This window comes from Rhagoletis zephyria, unplaced genomic scaffold (genome assembly GCF_001687245.7).
Source record: "Rhagoletis zephyria isolate East Lansing unplaced genomic scaffold, Rhagoletis_zephyria_1.1 Rzeph_scaffold_00003, whole genome shotgun sequence".
NCBI lineage: Eukaryota > Metazoa > Arthropoda > Insecta > Diptera > Tephritidae > Rhagoletis > Rhagoletis zephyria.
In genome coordinates, this window is record NW_016157087.1 from 1107068 (window position 1) to 1126256 (window position 19189).

Here is a 19189-nt window from a genome sequence, read left to right on the forward strand (position 1 = left end):
GATGTCATCGGCATAAGCCAGCAATTGCACGCTCTTGTAGTAAATTGTTCCTGAGCGGTTCAGTTCTGCAGCTCTTATTATCTTCTCCAACATCAGATTAAAGAAGTCACATGAAAGGGAGTCGCCCTGTCTGAAACCCCGTTTTGTGGCGAACGGCTCGGAGAGGTCTTTTCCAATTCTGACGGAGCTGGTGGTATTGCTCAACGTCATTTTACACAGCCGTATGAGTTTTGAGGGGATGCCAAATTCAGACATAGCGGCGTATAAGCAACTCCTTTTAGTGCTGTCAAAGGCGGCTTTAAAGTCGACAAATAGGTGGTGAGTGTCGATCCTTTTCTCGCGGGTCTTTTCACAGATTTGGCGTATTGTGAATACCTGGTCTATGGTGGATTTGCCAGGTCTAAAGCCACACTGATAAGGCCCAATCAGTTCATTGACGGCGGGCTTCAGTCTTTCACACAATACGCTCGATAAGACCTTGTAACCTATGCTTAGAAGGCTGATCCCGCGGTAGTTGGCGCGAATGGCGGGGTTACCTTTCTTGTACATATGTATGTATAAAACTGATTTATAGAAATTTTAATCAATTTGAATCTTTTAAGACATTTTCTGATTTAAATTTTATATAAATAAGTATGTACTTGTCTAGGCATTCTACATTAGTTTCTCTGTAAGGCATTCTTTGTTCGCTTCTCTGGATTCTGTTTATCCATGCGTTCTCCCTTCGTTTGAAGGTAATGCTGCGGGTAAGGGCTTACCGCCAATGACATGCCCATGTTAAAATAAGGCCTTCTGGAAGCGAAAGGGTAAGCGATTCCTATCGCCTAGCTCGTTTTCACTTTCGTTTCTGTGGTAATCGTGTGTAATGACGAGCATAGGCAAAAGTGATTCATCTGTAGTGACTGTCTTACTTGTTCCTATCCATTTGCGTAATAATCATGATGAAAGGCACATATTATGGCAAAATTCTGTGCCTTCTTCCACTCGATTTTGTAGAGCAGTTAAGTTTGTTTTCGCTAGAGAAACTCCTGAGTTGACACATAGCATAACTAACGAAATTCAGGCACAAATGGACGAGTTAGACAATTTCATTTATGAAAGAATCTCCATTAACTTTAAACATGTTTTGACGATGGTTCATAACAAGGTTTGCCACACATTGACAGAAACAAAATCAACACAAAGTTGTTATATATGTGGCGTAACACCCAAAAACACGAACTGCTTAGAAAAAGCCGAAAAATGCAAGCAAAAACGGAGCATTATAGATTTGGTTTACTCTCCATTCGTGGATCCGATTTTTCAAGTGCTGGGATATAGAATGGAAATTAAACGCTGGCAAGCAAGGGAGAAAGAAGAGTAGAAATGGAAACAAGGAAACAAATGATTGTAGACAAACTAAAGACAGAACTAGGCATTTTAGTTGACCAACACAAACCCGGATATGGGTCCACTAATACAGGGAATACTGCGAGAGTATTCTTTCGGAATTGCAAAAAAGCTGCAGAAATGACAGGGGTTGACGAGGAAATCACTCACAGATTCCATATTATCCTCCAGACGATATCTTGTGAATATGAAGTGGATCCTGAAAAATTTAACTCTTGTACCCGTGGAAATAACACAAACGGCAATAACGAAAATGTGTGTTATTTCCCAATTTAATGTGAAATTAACACAAATTTGCTTTATTTCATTTCTCGTTGAGCAATAAGACCAACTTTTATACTTAACAATTTGAGTAATAAAGCAAAATAGTGCACATATGTAGTCACCCAGTTACATTTGACAAAAAGTAGTACATGAACAAGTTAAATGGACGGATTTGTAAGTATACAATTTTCAAAGTGCCCGGCGTCGCGGCAGTCCGCCGCGTTCGACGTCGCGCTCGCGTCCCCCGCCCCTCCCCTCCTTTCGCAATTATGTACTGGTGGCATTATAACCGTTTAGAAAAAGGAAAAATGATAAAATAACACTAGTTCACTTCTGAAACTGCTTTTTAATGTCCAAGTAATGGGAATTACAGCCGCACTCAGAGTCGTTTAATAATTACTTAAGGTGTCCCTCAGTAACGATTTAAAAAAATTCCCTCTCAGAGTCAGTTAATGATTCGTTAACGGCATTTAATGAACATTAAAGTTAAACCCTTTACTTAACTTTTTAACGAATGATTTTGAAATTTTTTGTTTGTTTTCAATAAATTTCAATTTCGATAACGTTGTTGTAATAGTAGCAACGGCCCAGTGAGCACAGCACTTTCGTGCTATTCAGGAGATCCGAGTTCAATCCTCGGCAAGGAATTCTTTTTAATACATTTTTTTAATTCATCTTTTTTCTTTTACTTTCAGCTTCTCAAATTTTTAGTTTTTCCTGTTTTAAAAAGATATGTTTTTTAATTTCGTTTAGTTTTTAGAAAACTTATTGCTAAACGATAAATATAATAACACTATTAGCACATCTTTCAATTACTCATTCGAAATACAGAAAAGAGCTTTCAAGATAGTTGCCGAAATATAAAGACTTTTGTCACGCGAAAGACTGAGGTGAGTTGAAAGACAGATGCCAGAATTAAATTTAAAAAAATTTGTTTCCTTTTTAAAGCAATAAAATCTATAAATCTAAAGAAAATTAGATCAAAAAAGCAAAAAAAAATCAATAAAGATAGTTTATAAAAATTAAACAAGAAAAAAAAGGCAAAAGAAAATTTTCCTGCGCTAGGACTCGAGCTCGGATTTCTTGAATGGCACGCCAGTGCTCTGCTCGCTCAGCCATTGCGTCTGTTGAGTCAATGCGCCCAAAATGGTATAAATACTTGTTTTTATATTTTATTTCAAACTGAACGAAAAAAAGTGAGTGATGCCACAAAAATGAAGGGCCGCAACTGGGGCCATACTTAAATTTTTTATTTCATAATTTTTAACTCTGGGAGGAAACATTAATTAACAGATTTAACGATCATTAGTTAAGTGCCCGTTAGAGCTAATTTAAGGGACGTTTCTGAGTGCGGCTGTTATTGTGTATGGTGTTATTGCATGCATCCCACCCATAGTGGAATTTACCAGGTGCCATTGATTTAATTAAAAATTTGCCTATAAAATGTAACTAAAAGGCAGCCGAATGTCAGAAAATAAAACGAGAAAGCCGTTTTATTACTTCATCTGTTTATTGCGACATGGTTCCATGCAAAAATTTTAAGGTTTTCCAGCAATGTTTTTAACATATTAAAAAGCATGCAGAAAAAATTCATACAAAAGCGCTATGTCCAATACTGTTTTGCGTAGTGAACTTGTTAACATAGATATTTCGGATGGCAACATAAAGCAAATTTGTATAAATGTTAAGTTCGCTGACAACAGGTACATTATTTATATTTTGTCCTACATTCCTCCCTGGAGTGATATAACTATATATCAAACGCATTTAGATAATTTAGTATGCATTATTAACAATGCCAAGCCAAGTACTGAGATTATCTATTTAGGTGATTTTAATCTATGTAATATACATATCTTGGGTAGGTGAATGTAATAACCTTTTACCTACTTGCCTTAAGACAGATATCGATCTGCTAGTCGTAAGTACTTTGCTTTCATATGGTTTTAAGCAATATAACCCGTATACAAATAGTAACAGCAGATTCCTGGATCTTATTTTTGGTTCTGCGGATCTGAGAATTTCATGCGCGGAATGCTTATCACCTATCTTGGATAATAGCTTTCACCATAACTCGCTACTTGTAAACTTTGAATTTTACAGCTTCGATAATAAAGCAGTCGTTTCCGCGGTTGAATATAATTACTCAAAAGCTAATTGTATCAATCTACAATATGATCTAGACGCCCTTAATAGGAGGTGCACATACAACAACTTATTTTTAAACATGAACAAGTGTTGCGTTGTTACTTATTCAAGAAAAACTAACAACACTTTATTTAATTATGAATTAAATAATTGCTCTCTAAAACGTTGTTACGAGATGAAAGATTTCGGTGTTATATTTGATTCTAGACTTTCTTTCTCTAGTCACATTGATTATATTTGTGCTAAATCTTTTGTCATGATTGGTTTTATCAGACGTAATTCTGGAGATTTTAATGATCCCATGATTGAGTGTTCACAAAAGTCGCATTACATAAACTTCGGTGGCCTGATGGTCTCCCACCATATATTAGTAGACGTAAGCTGCTAGGTCTCCAGGCCTTGCATGAAAGAAGGACTAGCTTTTCGATTTTGTTTGCGTTCAATATAATTAACGGTAATGTTACCTGTTCACAATTAGTAAGTTTATTCAATCGATATATTCCACCGCGTGATCTTCGATACAATAAATTATTTACTGAAGATACCCATACAACAAGCTATGCATTTAACGAACCGATAGAAAGGTCTATGCGACTAGCAAATCGATATTGTGGTTCTCTAAACTTTAACGCAAATTTGTATAGTTTTAAGTTAGACTTATTTCGTATTTTTAACTAGTCTGTAAAAAGTAATCACTTTGTAGACTGTATTTCAAATAATAAATAAATAAATAAATCTGTGTTCGTATGGAAAAGTAGCTTATGTCGAAAGGCTGGCTTTAGTATAAATCGGCATTCGCAGCATACGATTGCGAATGACTTACGGGCGCTAAGCCGTTAAACAACTTTTAGAAAATAAACGTGCAAGAAATAGTTCCGATACTAGCAAGTCAATATTCTTTTTAAGTCTCATCAAAAAATTCCTTGTCATTTAAAAAATAAAGGGAATGTTGCATTATTCTAAAGCCGGCCTTTCGACATAAGCTACTTTTCCATACGAACACAGAAATATGCGGGGCAGTTTTTAACGACGATGCTTTTCCTATATTTTGTTAGACTTTTCATAAGTAANATTTAAAAAATAAAGGGAATGTTGCATTATTCTAAAGCCGGCCTTTCGACATAAGCTACTTTTCCATACGAACACAGAAATATGCGGGGCAGTTTTTAACGACGATGCTTTTCCTATATTTTGTTAGACTTTTCATAAGTAAAAATATTTTGTGAATATTACTTTCTTCATATGAATTATATCACGTTTTTTGTTTAATTCAAGGCCTATCAAACAGGTTTAGAGCATTTGAGCAAAAACAACATTTGCCTGTATTTTGTTGTTGCTTCTGGTATCGAAGGTGCCAAAAACTGTTCTGATTTTTTTCTTCTACATCAAAGCGTGCCATGCGAAATACGAAAAAGGTAAAAAATTAAATTGAAAAAATGAATATTGTTGCAACTTTCTTTCTTAGTAAATTGGTTCGCTTCTCGAAGCATTGATCCATCATCCTGTGCCAGGCCCAGTAATCAGCGGTTGTGCTGCTGAGTTGGGCGAGCTTTCCAAAAGTGCTATTTAATCGCTGGTTTTGTTTGTAAAATGTTTCACATGCAAATAGATTTTAACAATTTAGAATTTTTGTGAGAAGAAATGTAAAATATTTGACATTTTCGAGAACAAATAATTTGAAAAAAATCAAATCAGCTGCTATACTGATATTACCTGTTCAATGTGCCTTGGTTTAACTCACAGTTACTGTATACTGTCCAGATAGGCAAAACAAAAAATGTAAATATGCTTATTTGACAATTTATTTGAATGTATTGGTTGATATTTTTTCACAGTTGTTGTTTTCTTTAACCCAAATGAAATCCAATTTCAAAATTTTCTTATAGTGGAAAATATTTCCAAGTAACATAAAATAAAACAACGAGAAAAACAAAATTCCTAGCAAATCAGACTTGCAGCGTAAGCGATTATAACCGGATGCAGTTCCTACATAAGTCATATCTGGTTACAAACACAACTTTGAGTGAATAATGGTGGGCTGATTTTGTAAAACTGACCCATAAATTAGGCAGTAAAACAAGTATTACTTAGCTTAAAGGTAGAACTCTCTAATATACCACTCTTACAGTGGACACCTCCAAAGTTTTTATGAAATATGTACCCAAAGTTATAAATCGACGCTCGAACTAATGCAGGAAAGGTTTATGCAGATAAGCAAGGCCGTTTTTCAACGGTATAAAATGTACATACACATATTCTTACATACATATTTATCAAAATATTCAGAATGACGAAATGAATTGGTTCAGTCGTGTCTGTTTGTAAACACGCTAACTCGAACAAAATTTAGATATTTTAAAAGTCGGTGCCGAAGTTGCCTTTGGCATAATTTAGGTTAGAATTAAATTTTGGTGAAATCTGTCTATAACCACAACCACCTCCCATGTAGTAATCAACAATATTTTTGTCTTATTATTTTTTTTTACGAATTTCGCTGTTAAAATTTACATTTCAAATATATCAACAAACATTTGGGGGTACTTTTGCGCCCGTCATTGCCTATGGGTTAACGACAAAATAATCCTATGCATGCACAATATTTCATGTATTAAATTTCAAATAAGCATATTGTCAATAGCTGGTTTACTGTATACTGTGGTTTAACTGTATTTTTGGAATAAACAAAGTTCTTTTTCCTTCTGTCAGTGAACTGTTTTTTTTTTTTACAAATAGTATAAATAAGCAATGGGAAGTAAGGCAAAATTTGTTTTATTTGCAACCTTTGTTGGAAATAAAGCAAAACTCAGATTTTGGTATTATTTCCCATTTAAAAGTGAAATAAAGCAAATTTTGCGTTATTGCCGTTTGTGTTATTTCACCCCCCCTATCTTCCGACCCTGTTATATCCGATATATCGCTCAAAAAGACAACTATAAAACAAAATTAATCTCGACGTTGAAGCTGCAAATATGCTAAAATCGACTGCTGAGCAATTGTCAGATAACATCCCATCGGATTTTGATTATGACTAATATTTTTAAGTTTTTCGAAATTTTATTTAGTTATTTAGAGTAATATTTATGTACATATATGCTCATTGAGTATTACTCAAGTATCATATACTTAATATCACTTGTTATTTTTAAATTAATAATAATAATAGATTGGCACTTACACATATGTTAGTGTTTGGGCGAGCTTCTCCTCCGATTTGTGGCGTGCGCCTTGATGTTGCCACACAAAGAGGAGGGACCTACAGTTTTACGCCAACTCCAAACGGCGATTGTATTTTTATGAGAAGCTGTTTTTCATGGCAGAGATACACTCGGAGGTTTGCCATTGCCTGCCGAGGGACGACCGCTGTTAAGAAAAAACCTATTTTCTATATTTTCTGCGATGTTGCTTTGACCAGGGCTTGAACCCAGGTGCTGATGAGTGAAAGCGCGCACTGCTTACCACTACACCACATCGGCCGATTTTTAAATTAAGAACTAAAATTTTTGCTGAAAGAAAAACTGAGTTTCAACACAATAAATAATACTAACAGCCGCACTAAGAAACGTTCATTAAATTAGCTCTAAGGGGCACTTAACTAATGATCGTTAAATCAGTTAATTAATGTTTCCTCTCAGAGCCAAAAATCATGAAATTTAAAATTTAAGTATGCCCCAGTTGCGGCCCTTTTTTTAAGGCATCACTCACTTTTTCGTTCAGTTTGAAATCAAATATAAAAATAATTACTTATTTGTTTTTGCGCGCACAGCCTCAACAGTCGCAATGGCTGAGTGAGCAGAGAACAGGCGTGCCATTCGGGAGATTCGAGTTCGAATCCTAGGGCAGGAAAATTTTACTTTTCCTTTTTTTATTTATTTTATTTTCTTGTTAAATTTTTAAAAACTAATTTTATTTAGTCGGCCGCTGTGGTGTAGTGGTAAGCAGTGCGCGCTTCCACTCCGCTGCACCAGGGTTCAAACCTTGGTCAAAGCAACATTGCAAAAATATAGAAAAAAGGTTTTTTCTTAACAGCGGTCGTCCCTCGGCAGGCAATGGCAAACGTCCGAGTGTATTTCTGCCATGAAAAACAGCTTCTCATAATAATACAATCGCCGTTCGGAGTCGGCGTAAAACTGTAGATTCCTCCGCTTTGAGTGACATCAAGGCGCACGCCACAAATCAGAGGAAAAGCTCGGCCAAACACTAACATATGTGTAAGCACCAATCTATTATTATTATTATTATTAATTTTATTTAGTTTTTTTCTTTTTTAATGTAATTTACTTTTGATTTGTAGAATTTATTGTTTTGAAAGGGAAACTTTCTTTTTGTTATTTTTGTTATTTTATGGCCTTATAACAATTATATTCAACAATTTTTATGAGCTTGAGGCCGATTTTAGTGAAAACTTATTGTGGAAAAGCAACAATAATTTGAAAAAATGGTAGAAGTGATAGCTATTTCGGAAATCACCACATTTCCTCATCAGACTTCTTTCAGTAGGATTCGAACCGACGATCACCACTGACTCAGCCAGTTGCCTACGACCTGTGCTGAGTTTGCCTTGTTAATTCTTGTTGCATATTTCCACTATTTCGCTTTGCTAAGCCAACTACAATCAAGCGCAGCTATTCCGCTGCAATTCACTTGATCATGTGGTTGTTGGTNTTGTTGGTTTTGTTGGTTTTTGTTAATATTTCTATTATTAGAATGTTTAACTTTTAGGTGTGATAGTCCTTAAGTTATTTGTTTTTGTTATTTTATGGCCTTATAACAATTATATTCAACAATTTTTATGAAATTGAGGCCGTTTTTAGTGAAAAATTATTGTGGAAAAGCAACAATAATTTGAAAAAATGATAGAAGTAACTTAACTTAAGGACGAGCACACCTAAAAACTAACAGGCCAATTCTGGCATCTGTCTTTCATCTCATCTCAGTCCTTCGAAAGGCAAAAGTCTTTATATTCCGGCAACTATCTTGAAAGCTCTTTTCTGTATTTCGGATGACTAATTGAAAGATCTGCCAACGAGAGGGATAGCGTTATTCTATTCGTCGTTAACAATACGTTTTCTAAAAACTAAACGAAATTAAAAAAAAATATATTTTTTTAAAAGAAAAACTAAAAACTTGAGAAAATTGAAGTAAAAAATGAAAAAAGCTTAATTATAAAAGTTTCTCAACATTAAAAAATGTAAAAAATATTTATTTTTTAAACAATAAAACTTAAGTAAAAGAAAAAATTTTTATTAAAAAATAAAAACAAATTCCGTTGCCGAGAATTGAACTCGGACCTCTCGAATGACACGAAAGTGCTCTGCTCACTGTTACAGCAACGTTATCGAAATTGAAATTTATTGGAAGCAAACAAAAAATTTCAAATCATTCGTTAAAGAGTTAAGTAAAGATTTTTTTTCGCGTTCAGCATGTCGAATAACTTAGGTATATATAGGTTTCGTAAACGTGTGATATTAGTACATAAATAGTGGTTGGCATGTGCTAAACAATTTAATATCTAAAGAGCCATATGGTTACTAAAATTTTTTTTTTAGTACATTAGCAAAAAATATTGAAAGTAACATTTTGACACCTAAACGCGATAAAAATCACAGCGAGAAATTAAAAAAAAAAAATTATTCAAAAAAAAAATTAAGTTTTAAGAAAATTTGAAAAAAATAAAAACTGTTAAAAAAAATTTTTGCCATCTTTGAGAAAACTATTTTCTTTACATACTCACAAAGTTTCATGAAAATCGCATGAAAACTTTGGTCGCAATAATTATTACAAAAATAAGGTCCACAAATATTAAATTAAAAAATATATATATAAAAAAATCGAATACTGGCGAAATATTTTGCTGATGTATTTGTGGATACTCAAACTAAGAAATGCAAACACTTATTGCAATATTCGTTACTTTGTGAAAATTGAGGGGGCCACTTCAGGAATTTTTACCCACATATTGGAATTCATTGACATTTTCAAAATATTTGTATACCACTGGAGTTTTAATTAAGCTTTTTGTATACTCATTTATTTTCTAAACAAATAAGCATTATAATTATATCAAGCTGTGCACGCAAAGATTGCTATAGAATTTCATTATTCACCTCAGACTGCAAAAATGATTAATTAGTTATGAATAACAGAAGAGACTCCAACTTTGTAGTCTTTAGTCAAACATGTGATTGATTGGCTGCAGTTAAAAAGTGTTAGTCAGTGAATGTGACTGTAACGATCACTGTAACGGTCACGATGACTGCATTCTTTAACACCTCTGCAATCTATCTAGCTGCTTTTTGATCATACATTAAAATTGTTTTATGGTTGCTTGAAATCACTAACATATATTTTTAACCCATATAAAATTTATGATAGTAATGTTTCAATAAGAAGCTATATTCTTAAAAAATTTGGTAAACTATGCGTGGCACCCACTTGGGAAAAAAATTATGTACCTCAATTACCGCTTTGCTGACCTCTACCAAATTTAGAATGCACATTGCTTCGGGTCTCACTTATCAAGATGATACAATCAAATCGGCAAATAACTACATATTCCCACCCACCTGTATAACAGCATTTTCAGAAATGCACAAACAATTGCATACATATTTTAAGAGTTCGCAAAAATTTTGGCTTCTTTACTCATTAAAATTACATATCTACTAACCTTTTCGTGGGAGCACCAATGGCAAGCTTTTTCTGATTAATACACGTCTCTAGAATGTATGTTAACATGTTATCATTTGACGAAGATGCAGATTGTTTCATTTGACTGGGTTGTATTTTAAGCGTGCTAGAACCAGAGGGTGTTTTTTGTGTTTGACCCCCTGACGATTGCGATGTAATGATGGGGGATAGTCTCTTTTCCATTGCGGATATTGCAGCTTTTTTTGCATCATTTTGTGTTTGTGTTACCAATTTAGATGTAGTAGGTTTAGGTGTACCATTTTGATCTTTTACTGTGGTAACTGTTGACGGCGGACGTGCCTGCGTAATAGTTTTTGGGTGTTGCATTGAGAGATTTTGAGGCTTTTTATGCACAATATTCTTGCTTTTTGTCGTGATTGATGACAATAATTTTGATCCAAGATCGCTGGTGCTTTGTTGATAAGAAGCCTTTTGCGCGGGAGTAGGTGTTGCTGACCGCAAAATCGATTCTGAGGATGAAGACGACTTTGCCTTTGTCGCTGAAAGTGTTGGTTTTGCAGAAACGTAACGATTTCCTGGTTTTTTGCTCATCTCGAAAAATTTACTTGCTGCAAAAGATGATGAACTTGATTCGGGTCCCGAATTAGTACTCGGTGCACTTTTATTATTGGAGGGATTCTTTGATTGAGTCTTTGACTGATTAAAAGTAGACTTGTTAACACTACTACTGGTATTTGTGTTACTCAGAGCAGTTAGTGAAATACTTGGTGATATTTCACTGAATTGTTTTGTGACGCTCGTTGAGCCAGGTGGGCTGGTGGTGGGTATAATTTGCATTCCAGAGTTACCGCTAATATTATCACTTGCCGTTTTTCCACCAGTACTTTTGCTCGAAAAAATGCTACTGCTACTGGTTGTGCTTTTATAAGATTGAAGATTTGGCATGCCGCTATGTTGAGCATCTTTTGTGGATTTTGAATTTGGTGTTAACCGGTCTTCGGTTAAATTCGTTGCCACATCGGTGGGCAAAGGACGCTTTAAACCAGCTTGTGGCAGAGGGGAGCTTCTTGCTCCACTAGAATTGCTCACAGTAAAATTGATTTTATTTGAGTTAGTATCGTTTCGTGTACTTCCGTTTGTGGGTACTGATATGTCTGAGGATACTTTTGCGGGTGCTTTATCAGGGTGCTGTTTTTGTGGCTGCTGCTGTTCCACAGCTTTTGGCGAAGGACTGTTTAGTGCGGAAAGCGCATTTCTGTCAAAATTGGCATTGGCGGTGGGAGGATAAAGTGGGTTCCTAAATTGATTCATAGGCGCAGTACCGGCTTTCGATTTCGTCAAAGGATTTCCATTTCCAGAAAAGTCATGCCTATAATTGACGAGACTTTTTAAACTGTTCTCGTACATTTGATAGTCGAAATTTGCCGGTAAATTATTTGCAGGTGAAGGAGTTGATGCAGGGTATGTGGGTGAGCTATGTTGTCGTTGCGGCAATGTAACTGGATTCATATTGTGGGGCATATGATTGTTGGCAGCATTCAATGCATACATGCTCAAGTCTCCCAAAGCGCTAAGTGGGTTTGGGTGCATTGCATTGCTATGCATGGGCAAGTCTGGAATACGTGGATTAGTAGAAACGGATTTTGGTGGATTTTGCGCAAACGGCGAAGTGAATGCCGCACTACTTAGCGAGGTGCTTATATCAGGAAAACCAAATGCACCCTCCGCAATTCTTTTCCCCATCTCTAAATATTGTTGATTGGAGGCGGTATAGTTTCCCAAATGAGAGAGATATGGTAGGTAGGACGATAGCGAACCTGGAGTGTAATTTCCGTAATTGAAAAGAGCTGACATTTGCTGTAAAATGCAATAAAAGAAAATGAGTTAGCCTTGGGCTTAATGAGATAAATACAAGATACTGTCCTATTGATATGAAAGTATTACATACAAAGATAAAATATGTTGAATAACTTGAATTATACTTACATTGAAAGCAGATAAAGAAGAACCCAAATATGATGGAAATTTAGGAGCTGAAACATTGTTTTGTAAGCTGAAATAAAAAATTAAGTACAACTGAATTAAAAACCAACTATTTTATGTAATATGCAAACTTTATAGAAATTATTTAGCTAAGAAGAGTATTGAATAGCAGTGTTCTCGTATGGAAAATTATCCAAAATTTAAGCAAACTATCACAGTTATTATGTTATGGTACCCCAAAAGTATGGGATATTGAGAGAGCAAAATGACATTACATTTTGATATACAAAATCTCACGTAATGGCAACGGGTCCCACTTATGGGACAAAGTATATGTGGGGACAACTAAAACTAAACTTAAGACAAGGATTTCCGCACACAAATCAAATATAAAGCTAAGGAACAGCTCAACTGACAATAAGACGGCCTTGCCAGCACACTGTAGGGATACGGGACACTATCCCGATTTCGATAATGTTGCCATTCTACAAGAAGAAAAAAACTATAATAAACGCTACATTTTGGAAATATTACACATTACGAACACCCCTAATGAGAGAAGGATAAACTTTAAAACGGACACAGACAATTGTGCACATGTGTATCGCAATTTGGTGTTAAATCGACAACAACAATCCTCAACCTTCCAAGCCTTCCATAATCAACATTCGTTCCGTTTCCCCAACATACCTTCATAAAATAACAATAAAATGCTGTGCTTTTACATGTACATATGCTTGTACATATACATATTGTCTTACTGCTAAATGTTCCGTGTATTGTTGTTTGTATGTTTTCTGTTTACAATTACGGCATTTTTAATTGTTTACTTCTTATGTTTATATTCATTTGCCTAAAATTTCACTTCTTTAACTTTTATTTCTGAACGCCTAATCAGTCCATCAGGCACAATCAAGAGTGTAAGTTGTGTTTAATGTATGTTTGTAATAATTTAAAGTTAATAATAAGTTATCGTGTTTGTATATTTACAGCCCATGACCTGAGACAATTAAATTATAAATAGAACGAAGTTTTTGCGTTTGGGATCAGGGATGTTGCGAATATTTGCATTCGCATTCGTTATGCGAATGATTCGCATTCAACATTCGCATTCGCATCAAATGATACGAATGTTTTGCGTATGCGAATGTTTACATGGGCAGATTCCACTCTAATATTGTTGAAATGGCTCTAAGCCTGTCTAACCAGGATGCGGACAATAACCGGCTTTTAGCTTCAGGCGATAAACGGTTAAGTAGTTTATCAAGCAAATTGATGGACCTTTAACAAGTACTGCTAAGTCTTTTAAGCAACATAGAAATAATATTAGATTCCTCCAGTGAAAGCGAAGGCTCAGATGTAGAATCTGGAGACATTAGAAAATGTGAAATTAAAGCTCTTAAAGAAAAACGAGCTTATCTCGGTGAAAATCATCTCGATTGGCGGGAAACTAAACTCTTACTCTTTTTGAAATGTAATATGCCTCTTTTGAACTTTGACTACTAGACTAAAACCCTGCACTATGGTCTGGCAGTTACTATTTGCTGGCCAAAAGTCATTTTTTAGAGTATCGATAAATCGATTTTTTTGTCCCTTCACTAAACTAATTCTCCAGAGTAAAAAAGTACATACTCATTATTTTCTTAAAGAGTTTTCCCATTGAGATATCAGCTGTTGAAGTTGACATTTGTACTAAAAGTTTAAAAATTTATTTCTTTCGTAGTCAGTATTGTAGTTCGAAATGGTGGCTGCATTTCTTTATTCATTCTGAACGTTTGGAATAAACTTTTTTGTTTACTTATTCTGTAGAACGTTCCTGATGATATGTTAACGTGTATTTCAAACGCATTCTGTTTATTCCGGCTGTGAAATGGGATTATCCGGAATGTATAAAGAAACGCAGCCATTATGACTCTTCGAGTGCGAAAGATACTTCAAAAAAGAGAAAGGAAATGAATATTTGTGTAATTAACAAAAAAAAAAAATAACACATAGCTTGCTACATAAAATAAAACTCATTTTCAAAATGGACTCTTATTTGGGTAATAATATTCCACTTGAAGTAGAGCTTTTAAAAATTGGATTCATTTGGCGGTCTTCAAGCTTTGCAGGCAATAAAAATGTTCAATTTAGAGTTTGTGGGCTGAGAATCATATTGCACTTTTTTGTATTTTTGGAATAATGGGCTTTTTTATTAGAAAAGGTGTGTTTTGCCGTGCTTTTCCATGCTTGAAAAGCAGCATCGACTGGAAAAATTGCTGTTTTAAACATTTTGCTGTGAAATATTATTAGACGGAGCACATCTGAAGAATATAACAACTATATAAAGGAAATACCAATAATGATATGCAAGTACGTAGATGAAAAATGCATTCATGCAATTTTTTGTTTAAGCTTGTACGTTACGTTATTTTTTCAACTTTATATCTAGCCTAATATTAGTAATATACTTGTGCTAGTGTCCTTTCAAATAAATACAAATATAAGCTTATATTTAAAGGAAAAAGATTTTATTTGAAGCAGCTGAGATTAGAAAAAAATATATAGCAAAAACTATACACATTTTTTAAACTAAAATTTTTTTTCCGATAACGTCATATTAGATCTAACCAACAAAAGAAAATATGGGTTTTTTGAATTAATAATAGATTGGCGCTTACACATATGTTAGTGTTTGACCAAGCTTCTCCCCCGATTTGTGGCGTGCACCTTGATGTTATCACACAAACGGGAGGGACCTACAGTTTTACGCCGCCTCCGAACGGCGATTGTATTTTTATGAGAAGCTGTTTTTCATGGCAGGAATACATTCGGAGGTTTGCCATTGCCTGCCGAGGGGCGACGCTTTTTCTAATTTTTTTTTGCGATGTTGCTTTGATCAGGGCTTGGACCCAGGCCCTTCGGAGTGGAAGCGCGCACTGCGTACCGCTAAACCAGCGGTCATTGCTAATTTTTTATTTAATGCTAGTACACTGAGAAAAAATAAACCATATCCTCATTGTTTTATGCTAAAACACATATGATTTTGCGCCAAACAACCGTTTGTTTACGTCAAACAGATTTATTTTTAGAGATTTTTGCGTTTGCCAATGATTTCGGTCGGCACTTCACAGATACTTTTTCGTAATAAATAAGATAATACGTTCCTCCTAATGATATTCCTCTCCGGACCCTCCTGAAAGCTAACAAATGGCAGCAAGCATCTCTACGCACTTAGCCACAGCAACAATATGTAATGCAGCGTTTTTACTGCATTTAAAATGCAACATTTAGCACTTTCGAACATATATATTCGAAGAGCATTCATGCTATCGCTTTTACCAAATGCACATTTACGCGAATTCGAAATTGTATGCTTTTGACAAAAAGCCGTGTTCCAGTCGCTTATTCAGATCCGTATCTACCACGATGAATTCGCACGGAGAAGAAAGCATGCTAAATAAATCTACTCAAAAAAGAAAAAAAAAATTAAACAACAAATTGAAAAACAGAATCTTGAACTGTTTTAACTATAACCGAAAATTTGTGCATTTAGAGTAGCATTTAGAGCTAAATGCGCTAAATGTGATTTTATGCGTAAGCAAAAACAGCCCATAAGTGTGTTTCACACTATCGAAGCCAAATCTCGCGATTGGTAAATGTGTGAAGATTTGTTTTTGCTAGTTGCAGAGTGGCGTTGATCGGACATTTTTTATTGGACTGAACTAACTCTCTATAAAAAATTGTGGACAACATAATTCTGTGATCGGTCAAACAAACTTTTAGTTACAGAGTGACGTTGTCTGGAATTGTTTTATTGAGCATTTGGAGGAGAATATCTTATTTTTGTAAGCGTTATAGCGGTCTCAAAAATAATTTTGCGAAAAATAACTCATTATTCATTATTCAAAAGTATTCATTTGTAACAAGTAAAAAAAGTCTAAGTTCGGGTGGAGCCGAACATTAAATGCCCGGCGCAAGTATTAAATACAGTTTTGCACCCTTCTAAAAACTACCATTACATGGTAAGAAGAGTGGTTTTACCCCTATTTCTAACAATTTCGATAGTATGTTCAGTTATACTTAATGAGATAAACTTATATGGTTAGATGTAGCTGGTACCATGCCCACTTTCCAAAATTCTATAATAATGTTACTTATTTCAAGGGATTGTTGTTAGTATCAATTTCGCGTAAATTAGCGTCCTTAAATTTCGAAATATCGAAGTCCAAAGAATTTCTGGAATTTACCGTTATATGAAAAGTGGGAGTAATTTTAGTCCGAATTCAATAATTTTTAAGGTTTTGCTTTTATGTACCTTGTCATAAGTGTATTTACTGATTTATCGAAGATTTCGTATTTGTCTAAATTCCCGTTATATATCCGATTTTAAAAAATATTCAGCCGTTTGCTACGTTGTACCAAGGTTAAAAACTGTGCCAAGTTTGGGAGAAATTGATGTAGCGGTTACCAAGATATACACATGTCATCATAAGTGGGCGTGGCTACGCCCATTTTCCAAAAATTTATAATATACTTATTTTAAGTTTAAAAATCATTGTAAATATCAATTTTTAGTAAATAAGCTTCAGTAGTTACTAAAATATCGCAGTTTTTGGTATTTCTGAAAACTACCGTTATATAGGAAGTGGGCGTGATTACGGCCCGTTTTCCGGCGGTGAACAACCCGAAGATGCTCGGAGTAACATTCGATAGTCTGCTCTCCTTCTCGGCGCATACAACCGCAATTGTCAACAAAGTACAAAGCCGCAACAAGGTCCTCAAGTCGCTAGCCGGCAGCACCTGGGACAAAGACAAAGAAACGTTGCTGGCAACGTACAAGGCAGTTGGCCGGCCGGTTCTGAACTACGCTGCGCCCGTGTGGTCACCGGGGACTAGTACATTCCCACGACAGCCAGTTCTACGTACCGGAATGACTCGGGTTTTACCCGAGCAAGGGCTGTTGTTTCGGCGATCTAACCCCGTTTAGGTCGGCGAAATCCATCAAACGTTGCTCGATTCTAGGGCTACACCTTCTCCGCACCCTTCTGCTCAGGGCTGGCATAGAGTCAAACCCAGGGCCAGAAATCTACACCTGCTGGGTATGACAGAGACGACTACATACAAACTCCACCTCGGTCAGGTGAAATGCCTGTGACGGGTGGAGTCACCTCCGTAACTGCTCGGGCCTACGTATGCACCGGCAATGGACCACGTCGTTCGTGGCCCCATGCTGTGCGAACCGGACCGCCTCCATGGCAAACCACCACCCGCCTGGGCATCACACAATCAACATACCCACACCCCAACACAACACAACAATAGACACACAAACAAACACAATAGTACCCACACACCGCCGCCGGCAACTCCTAGTCCCTCCGACAATCTGCTCTGTTTGTCAGTCCAGAATATACCGTAACGTGACATCAGTCAAGTGCAACTCTTGCCTCGGCTGGTGCCACTTTAGGGCGTGCTCAGGACTTCGCAACACGCGAGATTGGACGAGTGACTATGTGGGCCCCTGCTGTGCTGCCCCGTCGCATCCCTCCCCCGCGACGCCGCCAACCACCACCACAAGGCAGCACCCCCTTTTGCAGCACGTACAGCAGGGGGCCGGCAGGCAACACAACTCTTTAACACCACACATCACAATCGGTCTCCCAAGGCACACAAAGGTGCTACAATTCAACTGTAACGGACTCCAGAGCAAGATCGAGGAGATAACTGTCTCTATGGGAAGGCATGGAATATTAATAGCTGCGGCCCAAGAGACGAAGTTGCACGGCAATTCAACCCTGTTGAATTCCGCCGGATACAACGTGCACCGTCGAGATCGCGAGCGAGATAATGGTGGAGGTTTAGCGTTCATCACGCACCACACCGTGCAGTATCGTCTCACTGAAGCAGACATCGACCGCAGGGATTCCATCCTAGAATGTCAGGGTATTGCTATCCGGTCAGGCGATGTTGAGCTCGAAATATTTAACGTGTACATACCCCCTGTCACCAGCGGCCCGGCAGGATATCACCCTGAAATAGGTGCGCTACTCAGTGGTGAAAACCGTATGGTAGTTGGTCAAATGATCGTAGGGGAATACATCTGGCTGAGCAGATAGACGATTCGACATTCTGCACAATGAACGACGACGCACCCACCAGGATTATGGGCAGCTGCTGCAGCTCGCCAGATCTAACAATTGTCAGCGCTGGTCTGATAAACAGCGTATCATGGCGACCTATGCTGACTCTAGCATCAGACCATCTGCCCATAGTCATCTCGATTCCAAAGCTGACTGGAAAGGCTTCACGGACGTTCATGTAGGTGAACGTAAGTTCCGCAGGGTTGTCACCGCTGCTGCAGCTCGCTNCAACAGACACACAAACAAACACAATAGCACCCACACCGCCGCCGGAAACTCCTAGTCCCTCCGATAATCTGCTCTGTTTGTCAGTCCTGAATATACCGTAACGTGACATCCATCAAGTGCAACTCTTGCCTCGGCTGGTGCCACTTTAGGGCGTGCTCAGGACTTTGCAACACGCGAGATTGGACGAGTGACTATGTGGGCCCCTGCTGTGCTGCCCCGTCGCATCCCTCCCCCGCGACGCCGCCAGCCACCACCACAAGGCAGCACCCCCTTTTACAGCACGTACAGCGGGGGGCCGGCAGGCAACACAACTCTTTAACACCACACATCACAATCGGTCTCCCAAGGCACACAAAGGTGCTACAATTCAACTGTAACGGACTCCAGAGCAAGATCGAGGAGATAAC

General features: G+C 36.9%; 1 protein-coding gene across 2 annotated transcripts in view; it reads right to left on the reverse strand.

Annotated features, from left to right (window-relative positions):
- LOC108370294 (transcriptional regulator ATRX-like) overlaps positions 1–19189 on the reverse strand; it is a 91834-nt gene that overhangs the window by 13694 nt on the left and 58951 nt on the right. For both annotated transcript variants that reach the window (XM_017625641.1, XM_017625713.1), the window contains 2 exons: positions 12436–12502; positions 10469–12306 (listed from right to left, as the gene is read on the reverse strand). In XM_017625641.1, coding sequence (XP_017481130.1) covers positions 10469–12306; positions 12436–12502 — 1905 coding nt within the window. The remainder of the gene's footprint in view (positions 1–10468; positions 12307–12435; positions 12503–19189) is intronic.